The sequence below is a fragment of the Orycteropus afer genome, unplaced genomic scaffold (assembly GCF_000298275.1).
Source record: "Orycteropus afer afer isolate SDZICR_OR568_19922 unplaced genomic scaffold, OryAfe1.0 scaffold00123, whole genome shotgun sequence".
Lineage (NCBI taxonomy): Eukaryota > Metazoa > Chordata > Mammalia > Tubulidentata > Orycteropodidae > Orycteropus > Orycteropus afer.
In genome coordinates, this window is record NW_006921710.1 from 2806634 (window position 1) to 2817499 (window position 10866).

At 56.0% G+C, this 10866-nt stretch overlaps 1 protein-coding gene across 1 annotated transcript in view; it reads left to right on the forward strand.

Annotated features, from left to right (window-relative positions):
- The first annotated feature begins 1782 nt into the window (after positions 1-1782).
- The window catches only part of FIBCD1 (fibrinogen C domain containing 1), a 37312-nt gene continuing 28228 nt past the window's right edge, over positions 1783-10866 (forward strand). Inside the window, exon 1 of the mRNA XM_042781449.1 lies at positions 1783-1854. Within this exon, the coding sequence (XP_042637383.1) occupies positions 1783-1854 (72 nt within the window). The remainder of the gene's footprint in view (positions 1855-10866) is intronic.

Genomic DNA, 10866 nt, shown 5'->3' on the forward strand with positions numbered 1-10866 from the left:
TGCTGATTCCAGCCAGTGCCCTCTCTCCTTCGACAGCCTACCTAGGTATCCAAACTGGGGCTGCAGATGAGGGAGTTGGGGCAGGCAGGATGTCTTTGAGGGGAGAGAAAACCGCTGACAAAAAGCCGGAGGGTGGTGAACAGAGCATCTCACAGGTGGTAACAGCCTCCATTGAGAGCAGGGGGCCGCGGGGTTCCCCGCCCCAGTGCGTGGCCCAAGACCTGACCACTAGTTTAGGCATGGTATCCCCCTCCCCCGCTCCCCTGCACCGCCCGTGCGGTCCAAAAAAGGGCCTGGGCGAGGGATGAGGAATGGGCGACAGACTAGCAGCCGGTGGGAGAGAGACGAAGACGGCGCCAGGGAACAGTGTGGCGGGCCAAGGCGCCCCTGGAGCTGGTAAACAGCTTTGGGGAGAAGCTGGGGGCAGAGGACGGGGGTGTCTATTCTGGATCTGGGGGAGCAGAAGAAAGGTAGGGGGCCTCAGAAAGGGGCGGGGGGAGGAGAAGTCGGCCGGGAACGCTGCGTCGGGCCTCGTGGGCGCCTCCCGGTCAGAAACCACAATAGCAGCTCGTTAACAGCGCAGATTAAGGATTTTGTCAATTACCTCCGAAGGCTGCTTCAGGCGGATTAAATGCTTTCAAAAGTGTTGCGGGTGGGAGGGGGCGACTAAGAAGCCCCCTCCCAGCACAAATCCCTCCTCTACCGGGCGGAGGAGCTGGTGGAGGCTGCGGGGCGCGCCCAGGGAACGCGGGCAGTCGGCCGAGAGCGCGGGCTGAGCCGCTGGTATTCGCTACCGCGGCGGTGGCGGCAATTGTCGCTGTAGCTAGGTTCCGGCATTCAGCCTGCCCGCTGGCTGAGCAGGGAGGCGTCGGGTGGGCTCTGTATCCGCGTGCGCCAGAGCGCAGGTCTACGAACCCGGGTCGGGAGGGAGGAGCTCCCCAGGGGTTGGAAACCGCCAGGCTGTGCGCACTTGACCTGGGGCCCGGACGGAGACCCCGGAGACCTGCAGGGGGCGTGCACTCGTCGTCCCCCTTCCACTGCCCAACCTGGCTCTCGGGGTGAGCACTGCTCCCTGATAACAGAGGGAGCCAGGAAGAGCGCGGCGCTCGCACCCCGAAGACACCCGACGGCCCGACGGGGGCGCCCACAGGGTCCGCCCCGGCGCCGCGCGCCTCGCGCACACTGAGTTGGCGCGAGTGCGGCTCCGAAGTTTGTGCAGAGGCTTAGCCGTGGGTTTCAGGGCTCTTCCCGGAGCCGGACAGGGTCAGTCCGCCGACAGCTGTATGCTGCCTAAGAGGCTGCCCGGGTGTGCTGGGGTCGGTGTTCTGCCCCCTTTACGGAGTATGTTTTTGGAGGTGGAGTTTAACTCTTAGCCTGCGGGTGTGTGTGTGTCTGTGTGTGTGTGTAGAGAAATAAAAGGCAGAGAGAGTCCAAGACAAAAAAGACATCGAGATTGAGAAGAAGGGAGGGAGTGAAAGAAGGAGAGAGGGAGGAAGAAAGAGGAGCGCGCGGAGGGAGGCGCGGGAGCGGAGAGCGGGGACGGCGCACAACGCTAGCTGCAGGCGGGCGGCCCGCGGCTCTCGCGCTCCCGCTCTCACCCGCACTCACAGCCGCGCGCACACCGGCGCACTCTCTCTCTCTCTCTCTCACACACACACACACACACACACACCCCACCGCGTGCACGCACACCCGGACCTCCCCGAGCCCGCGCCCACCTCGGCGCCTCTGCGCTCTGCAGCGGCGCGCCTTGCCGGGCGCCCCCGCCAGTCCTGCCGGAAGATGGTCAACGACCGGTGGAAGACCATGGGCGGCGCTTCCCAACTTGAGGACGGGCCGCGCGAGAAGCCGCAGGTACGCGCGGGCCGGGGAGCGGGGACAAGGGCCCGCGCTGCTGGAGAGGTTATGGCCGCTCCAGCCCGCGGGGCAGGCGCCTAGCGCGGGGGCTGGAGTTTGGAGCGCACGCACGGGAGCTTTGGGAGGCCCAGGGCGGGCGCTCTCCTCTTTCTTCCCGTATGGAGGCTTGAACTCGGGGTGCGAGTTGGGCGGCGCCCCAGCAGAGATCCCTGAAGAGCGCGTGTGCGGAGGGGGAGGGATTGCGAGACTGACCCTTTAAGTCGCTGTGTGACCACAGACAAATCACACCTCTTGATGCCCCTTTTCTCCCTCACTTCTATAGTAGGCACTTCCTAAGCCCCTACTCTGGGCACAACCTTGTGCGAGGCGCCCAGCACAGGTAATCTGAGCTTCAGGACCAGGATCTGAACCCCTGGCTCTCCTCTGAACCCTCGGATTTTTTTCAGGGGCCCGGCATCCATAAATACTCAGTGTCGTGTAAGACGCCTGAGTATTGTGATTCTCCAGCTTTCAGAATCAAGGAAAGGGAGGCACAGAGAGGGTTGGCTCCCGCCTGAGGCCACTCAGCTCTGCTGGGATTTGAACCTGGGTCTGTGCTCCCCAGGGCTGGTTTGTTCCACACTTCCTGCTGCCTCTTCAGGGGCAGGAGAAGGGGGCTTGGAGGGTGCCTGGGGCTGTGTCCCAGAAGGAGAGGGAGGGCAGAGTGCCAGAGCTGGCCAGAGAAGGGGCTAGAGAAGAGAAGCTGAGGTGGAGGGGCTGCCCGGGGGCTGCCCCAGGCCAAGCACCAGGGGACTGGAGCAAACAAGCAAAATGAGGAGGCCTTGCTCACCAAGAAATAATGGGGCTGCCCATTTTAAATTTTAAATTTCTCCCAGACAGATGTCATTGGGGAAGGAACAGTTCGTGTTCACACCGGCAGGAGGGGCTGGCAAGGGCGGGGCTTGGCCACCCCCAGGCTCAGGAGCTGCAACCTGCTCTTTCTAGAGTGATACTGCCATGGTGTGTGGCCCAGTCCTCTACAATTTATAAAGCCCTTTTCCATCCATCTGCAGTACCTCCCTCCCAAAGCAGCCTGGGAGCTAGGCAGTCACACTCATTCTCATGTCACAGACCAAGGAATCGTTGCTCGGAGAAGTCAAGGGATGTGCCTGAGTCACACAGCATGTTAGCAGGAGCGCTAGGATACCATCCTGAATCTGAACCCAAGCCTCTCTCTATGCCTCCCAGGAGCAATCTGTTCCCCATCCAGGTGTACACCCAAGCTGTCCCCAAATAATAACTGTCACCCCTGCTGAGATCTGACTTTCTCCTACCTTAGCGAGAGCAGTCTCAGCTTCTGGGCTCATTGTTCAAGGTTGTCTCTAACCTGGCCCACTCTCCCTTCCCTTTAGTCACTTTCCATATACCGACTCTCTGGACCACACGTCCGGCTGCCCCACCTCCAGACTTTTGCTTGTCCTATTGGCTCCACCACACTCTCCAGCATGTGCACACACACACACATGCACACACACACTTCACACTGAGAAAGCCTACATATACTTCAAAACCCAGCGCCCATGCCAGCTCCTAGGGGAAGCCTTCCCTGATGCCCAGTGGCTGTGCTTTGAAGTCCCTGTGGAGTTTAACCTAGCTACCTCTCGCTGCCTTTATCTCACTGCCTCATCCCCCAGCCCTGACCCCCCTCCTCCATCTGGACCTCCTTTTGTATACATGCTCATCTCTGGTCTCCCCTGGGCCTCTGCCCCAGCCCTTCCATTCCACTTGGGTAGGGAGCTGAGGGGTATTTGATGAACTGAATTGTCTGAAACCCCAGCCAGGAGGAGTGTCAGGAGAGAAGCCAGCAAGCCCTGCTCTGTCTGAAGGGAAGGTGGCTTCTGAGGGATTTGTTTGAAATGTGGCTTGAAGGCTTCTTGGGCCAGGCCCAGCCTCTCTCTGCTACTCCCTTGGGGGACAAAGTCCAACTGCCACCAAACCAGAGCCCAGATGTCTGACCCCTGGCATCAGAGGTAGCTGAAAGAGAGTGGCCCCAGTGGCCTGGACCAATATCAAATACTCACCTCCTTTTCCCACCCCCTGGTGACCCAGCATTAGACAGGCTGTCGCCTGTGCCAGCCCCAGGTTTGTTTGAAGCTTTAGACAAGAGGGAAGGCCTTTCCTGTCCCCACTATGGAGAGAGGCTTTTCTGGCTGGGCTTCTTTGGAGCCAGCTCTTTCTTGGGCCCTCCCTTCTCTTCTCCCTGGCTTCCAGTTCCACCTCGGCCACTGACATGCCATGTGATGCTGTGTAAATTATTACTCTTCCTTTTTAGGCCTGGACCTGTAAAATAGGAATAGCATTCCCTGCTTCTTCACTTCACATGGGCTGATATAAGGGTCAAGGGAGATTCTGGGGTGTGTTGCAAATTGTTTTGCAAAAAGGAGCTCTGGTGGTGCAGCGGTCAAAGCATTCAACTGCTAACCAAAAGGTTGGCAGTTCAAACCCATGAGCCACTCTGCAGGAGAAAGATAAGGCAGTATGTTTCCATAAAGATTTATAGCCTTGGAAACCCAATGGGGCAATTCTACTCTGTCCTATAGGGTTGCTATGAGTCAGAATTGACTGGATGGCAGTGGGTTTGGTTTTTTGGGTGTTGCAAACTGTAAAGCACTGTGCACCTGTGAGGAGGATGGCTCTTTGAACAAAGCAGCCTTTCACAGGTTGTCTGTAGCCTGGTCTCTCCTCTCCTTTCCCCCGATGGGGGAAGGCTATTGATGCAAGCAGGCAGCTCCCAGCAGAAGGACCTGGCTAAGGTTCCTTAATGGAGTACTTCCTCAAGGGGAGTAAAGGCCAGTGCCTGACTCGGGGCACCACTTGGTCAGGTCACACATCCATATTTGTCATTCCTTAGTCACAACGATCCCAGGAGGTTGGTGGTGGGATGATTAACCCATCTGGCAGATGAGTAAACCAAGGCTAAGGAAGCTGGAGCCAGGATCTGTGCCTCTGTGGGAAAATGTGAGGTGAGCTGGCCTTTCTCTGTCCAGCCTGTGGTATGTAATTTGCAAGGACAGTCTCCGGCATCAGGGCTGTGTGGTTCTCGGGGCACTCAGCAGTGCTGCTGTTCCAGGGACCACCTCGGGCCCACTCTGCCCCACCCTGTCCAGCCACAGCTTCTCCTTTGCTGGGTGACCTTGTTGCCCAACTTCATTAGAGTATCTTCTCCATCTGCAGAAAGAAGGAGCTCTCATACCCTTGGGCAGGGAGATGACAGTGAAGTGATATTTGCCAGAAGTTTGGAGTTTCTTAGATGAAAGAATCTATGAACAGACATGGTTCTTCTTCTCCCCAAGTATAGGACAGGAAGTCATCTTGTAAACACCTCCTCCAGGGCTGCCTTGTTTCTGAGCAGAACTTAATCCAAGCTACCCCAAAGGAAGTTGACCTGAGTAAGCCAAGACCACATCCCAAGTAGTGTGTTTTCTGATAAGTCTGACACTTCTAAAAACATTCTAGAAAGAAAAGGGGATTTTTTTTCTCATTGGGAAGTTCTTCCTGATGTCTAACTTAAATCCCTGCTGCATTTAAATTACTCAACTTGAGCTAAGGAGTTCCAGTGGTGCAGTGGTTAAAGCATTTGGCTGCTAACCAAAAAGTTGGTAGTTCAAACCCACTAGCCACTCCATGGGAGCAAGATAAGGCAGTCTACTTGTGTAAAGATTCACAGCCTTGGAAACCCTATGGAGCGGTTCTACTTTGTCCTGCAGGGTCATTATGAGTTGGAATTGACTCGAGGCAGTGGGTTTGGTTTTGGTTACCTTGAGCTAGGAGATAGGGCATGACTTCATGGATATAGTCTGTGCTTCAGAGAGCTTATAGTCCCATGGGGGAAACAAAGGAATTCACAAGTCAGGTATTATTACAAACTGTGATGGATGCTATAAAGAAAAAGATATATGCCTCTTTCCTCTTGGTCCCTGTGGTTTGCACTGAGGTCATCAAATAGTCATGGTCACCAAACAGTTGTGAAATAAAGGAAGCAGAGGCCCATGGGGAATTACAAGCCAAGAATCCCTTCCTACACTCATCTTATCCTGAGGGTCTCGCTCAGTGGTGTGGGCTGTTATGGGGGAGGCCAGAAGGCAGAAGCTCAGCTGGTGGGGCAGAGGCAGGGTACACAAAAGGCTTCCTGGAGGAGGTGATTTCTCAGCTCAGCCAGAGTCAAGTTGGGTGGAGGGGTCACTGGGGAGGGAACAGCATGTGCCGAGTCTATACTTGAGGAAGATAAAAGTGTGTTTGGAGGAAATGAAAGGCCAAGGTAGGCAGAGAGAACAAAGCAGGGGTAGAGGGGAAGGCTGCAAGGGGTAGAGCTGGAGGTGGAGAGACTGAGGGTGCCCTAGGCCTAGAAAGTGAGCAGGGCCTGCTCTGGAGCTTCGTTGCCCAAGAGGTGTTTAAGCTGGACAGTGTCCTGATGGGCTCTGCTTTCAGGAAAGAACCTCGGCTGTCCATCGGCCACTGGAGAATGGGGTGACATTGCTGGGAGGTACTAGGGACCCAGTAGGAAGATGGTTGAAGTGATTTAGAGGCACATGACAGGACTTGGATCAGGGCAGGAGCTGGGAGCATAGGGACATGTGGGACAGGAAATTGAAGGAAGTGGAATGGACAGACCCAGGTGACTGGCTGGGCATGGGGCTTGTGGGAGGGGAGCCCAGGAGGTGCCTGACAGGGGCAGCTAATGGGTGTTGGGGCCATTCTCAGATTGGGAAACTCAGTGAGGCTCAGGTTTGGGTGGAGAGATGTCTGGTGTGTGCACAGGAAGCCCAGCTGGACCGTCCAGGAGGCCAAGAGCTACAGTGGGGTGGACACGAAATGTCTGGGGAAAAAGACCCCCTCAGAAGGGGGCCCAGAGCTGAGTACTCCCTGGAGAGTGAGGGAGCTTGGGGAGCTTGGAGCTTCTGGGGGGCGGGTGATGGCTTCCCAAGCCCTGTCTCTTTGTCCTCCTGGACACCTTCAGCCACTTCTCCCAGGAGCCACCCTGGGACCTGAGGCTTCAAGAGCCACTAAGTATTGGTTCCATTGGTAAAAGACCCAAGAGAGCAGGGGCCTGTTCCTCAGAGGCCTGCAGGATACTGCCCCCCATCTCAGTCCTCAGGACCCCGGGTTTTGAGTAGAACAAACAGCCTCTCACTCCAGGACCTCCTACCAGGGCCCAGAGGCTCAGACTTCAGTCCAGGGAGAGGTGAAGAGAAACAAGGGCGAAGGGCATTGGATCAGGACAGGGGCTGGTGCCCACCCTTCCCACTGATCCCACAGGCCACTCCCAAGGCTCTGTGCCAGAGTCACTGCTTGGCCCCTTGGTTTCCAGCCCAAAGCCCCAAGATGTGTGTCTGTTGTGACAAGCAACTGCCTGGCTTGGCTGGGGCACTCCTGGGAGACAGGCTGGGGAGGTGTGCAGATAGGCCTGCACCTGGATCAAACCTTGCCTGGCTTCCCCCTCAAGGCCGGCAGGGGGAGGAGACTTTCTTCTTCCTACTTTAGTCTGAGGAGTTTGACCTCTCAGTCTACCCAGGGCAGTACCACCTTACTGCCGCCCAGGCCCTTAGAAAACGAAGACGTGGAGGGTATGGGGCTGGCTAGGACTGGTTGGCAGGGCACTTTGGCGTCTCTTCTTCCTGAGCCCTCCTTTCCTGTCAGACTCCCCATGGCCTCTGCTGGAGGTTGAAAACTGAGAGATATCACCCCGCAACTGAGGTCTCTCTGGGGTTGCCTGCCTCTATCCTGTCACAGGCTCACCTGGTCCTTACCATGGCCAGGGGTTCCTGAGTAGACACTGCCCCTGGGCAAGGCACTGGAGGTCACCCAGGGAACAAAGCCAGGTCCCCCCAGCTGGGAGCTCAGGCAGATGGTTAAGTGGCGGAAGTGGGTCTCAAACCCAGGTCTTCTGACTCCTCTCATGCCACATTGCCTCAAAATGCCTCCTCGGTCTCCCATCCTGGGGAGGTAGGTGTGGCATTTCAGGTGTCTCCACCGCCTCTCACAGACCCCGGGCTGTGCACCACTCTCTGCCGAGGCTGAAGGCTGATTAATAAGTCCCAGCCCCTCAGCAGACTCAGTTGGGCTGCAAACCACGAAAGCCCCCCTCCCCTTACTGTCTTGGGGAGATTTCTTTGCAAGGCACGTAAAACACAGCCTATAAAAGCGAACAGTACTTCATCTTTAAGGTGGTCTCCGAAGACTAATTCTCCTCTGCTGAGTGGCCTGTTTCATCTCCAAGCTCTGTCATCCCCTGCTCACCCTCCTGCCCCTCCACAGACACCCCTCCTGGAGCTTTCTCCAGCCCTTCTCCTCTGCCTCCCCCTCAGTGGCTAGAGCAGAGGTGCAAGGAGGGGCTCTGGTAGGGCTGGGATCCTGGAGACAGACAGGAGAGATGCTGGCCCCTCTGCCAGGCCAGCCCCAGCCTCGCCAGCCGGGAGACCTTAATGCCATGCAGTCTGAGGATGCGTTCAGAGCCACTTGCTTGGGGCAAGGTGTCTCTCTGGCTGGACATACTTGGGGAGCGGGCACAACAGGGACTGCTGACACAGAGATTTGTCACTCAAAGCCCAGCCATCCTTAGGCAGAAGAGAGCACAAGCTTGGCAAACAGCCCTGGCACAGATGGGCACGATGCTGGAGCCAGCCAGCCCCAGGTTCGAGTGCTGGCTCTACTGCTGGCTCCCCGTGTGACTGTGGGCAAGGGCTCCCGCTCTCCAAGCCTCAGTGTTCCCATCTGCAAAATGAATTCAGCTGTAGCATCAGCCACAGGGCAGTTTGGAAATTTCAGTGGTGGAAACATTGTAAATGCTCAATGAATGGTGAGAATGTGATGCCAGCCTGCCTGGAAGCTGCTGACCTGTGGCAGCTGGGGTTTGGGGCAGCCTAGAGGCGGCCTTCATTCCATGCCATGCTGTCTGGGCCCAGAGTCAGAGGTGGCTCTGCCTGGGGATCCAGGGTTTAGCAGGAAGGGCATGAGTGTCTGCATGGCAAGTGCTGCAGGTCCCAGGAGCGCCTCCACCTCCGCCCCATCCAGCATCTTCATGGAGACATGGTCTAGTCCACCTGCACCCCTCCCTCAACCCTCCCTCCCTCCCTCCCTTCCTTCCAGCAAACAGCCGTCAGGACTGCTCTGTATCAGGTGGTGAACAGGACAGTACCTACCAGGTCACTGCCCTAGGAGGGCTCATAGTCTAGGGCCAGTTCCTTAGAAGTTGCATTCAGTGGCTTTTAGTCCCCAGATATTGTGTCCACAGCTTTCATCAGATTCCCAAAGGGGTCCATGACCCAAAAGATGTTAAGAGTCACAGTCCATGGGCTATGCACTCCCCTAGGGCAGGGCTCCTGTGTGACTTGCCTACTGCTGCGTCCTCAGAGAGTGGCCTGGAGCCTGGTTCATGGTGAGACCCAGTGAATGGCGAATGGATGTTTGAAGGAATGAATGAAGTAAAAGACAATACCACGAGGGGAGAGCACAGAAGGTTGTGGGAGCCCAGAAGAGGAGTCCCTCACAAGGGGTGATGAGACAGTCAAGGAAGACAATCAAGGAAGAGGTGATGTCTCTTCTCAGCTGAGACCTGAAGGTAGACAACAGTGGGGCCTGGGGCTGGGGACCAAGGGAAGGGGCAGGCTGCAGGCAAAGGGAGCCAGCTGAGGGCAACAGTGCTGTGTTCTGGTCTGGCTAGAGCCAATCTGTTGTTTCTGAGGTGTGGCCCCCAGGGAACCTGGGCAGTGTGTGGGACGAAGAGGGGTAGAGCACTGAGGCGGGGGTCACCATCACTGCAGGGACAGGCCAAGGGACCCCTTCCTTGGGGTTCTGCTTGCCCACCTCTACTTCACACCCCTGTCCTCCTCTGGTGCCAATTAGGGGATTCAGGAGAGACTTGTAGAATTTGAATTTATGGAAAGGAAGCTGCTCTACTGTATTTTCTCGGTAGTAAGACCCAATGGTGTAAGAGGCATCACTGTTTTATGTGTCAAAGAGACAGAGAAAAAGCTGCCAACTGCAAGCGTAGGGTGCTCCCCGATGTCAGGGATATGGAAACGTGAAGAAGGAGAAAGTGCGCTCCAGCATCGATGACATGTAGAAATAACACTTTGGGTGAACAAAAAAATCCCCTCCAGATGCACTGTACACATTGATCAGGAGATAATAAAAACCGTTAATATTTATTGCACATGCACAACGTGCTGGGCTTGGCTCCAAGTGCTTTAATACACTAACTCACTTAAAGATACAACTCGGATTCAGAAAGTTTAAAATGAGAGGGGAAGTGTGTATCTTAGAATTGAGGAAAGACAGCCTGGCCCTGGGAGGAAGGCGGGAAACAGTCCGAGCTCTGCTTCCAATTTGCTCTGTGACTCTGGGCATGCCCCTCACCCTCTCTGGGCCTCAGGTTCCCCAAGCACAAATGCTCGGTGACTGCTCTCCATGCTCCCTTTGGGCTGTGAGTGATTTGGTCCAGGGAATCTGGGCCCTAAAGCATTCGCTACCACATTGTGGTTCCTGCTGTGGATCAGGCTTCCTGCTAAGTGCTTTAGGGACCATCCATAAACCACTGCCGGTGAATCAATTCCAATTCATACTGACATTGTAGGACAGAGTAGAACTGCCCCATAGGGTTTCCAAGACTGCAATCAGAGCAGACTGCCATGTCTTTCTCCCGCAGGACAGCTGATAGGTTCAAACTGCTGACTTTTCAGTTAGCAGCGTAGCACTTCACCACTGTGTCACCGGGGCTTCTTTTAGGGACCATACCTCATTTAATTGCAAACTGCACTTGGACTTCCTTTGTTGTTAGGGCCTGTGTAAGTCTCGCCAGTCCTGGGACTCAGTTTTTGCCATGCCTGCACTGCTCCGTTCATTCTTGTTTTGCCTCATTGCCCTGTTCTGGGATTCAGAGTGCCCCCATTGCCCTAGCCTTGACCTTGACAGAGGTAGGAAGGCCCCTTTCTCCAGGGTGGCAATAGAGTTTGGCATTTGCCCCACTAGGGG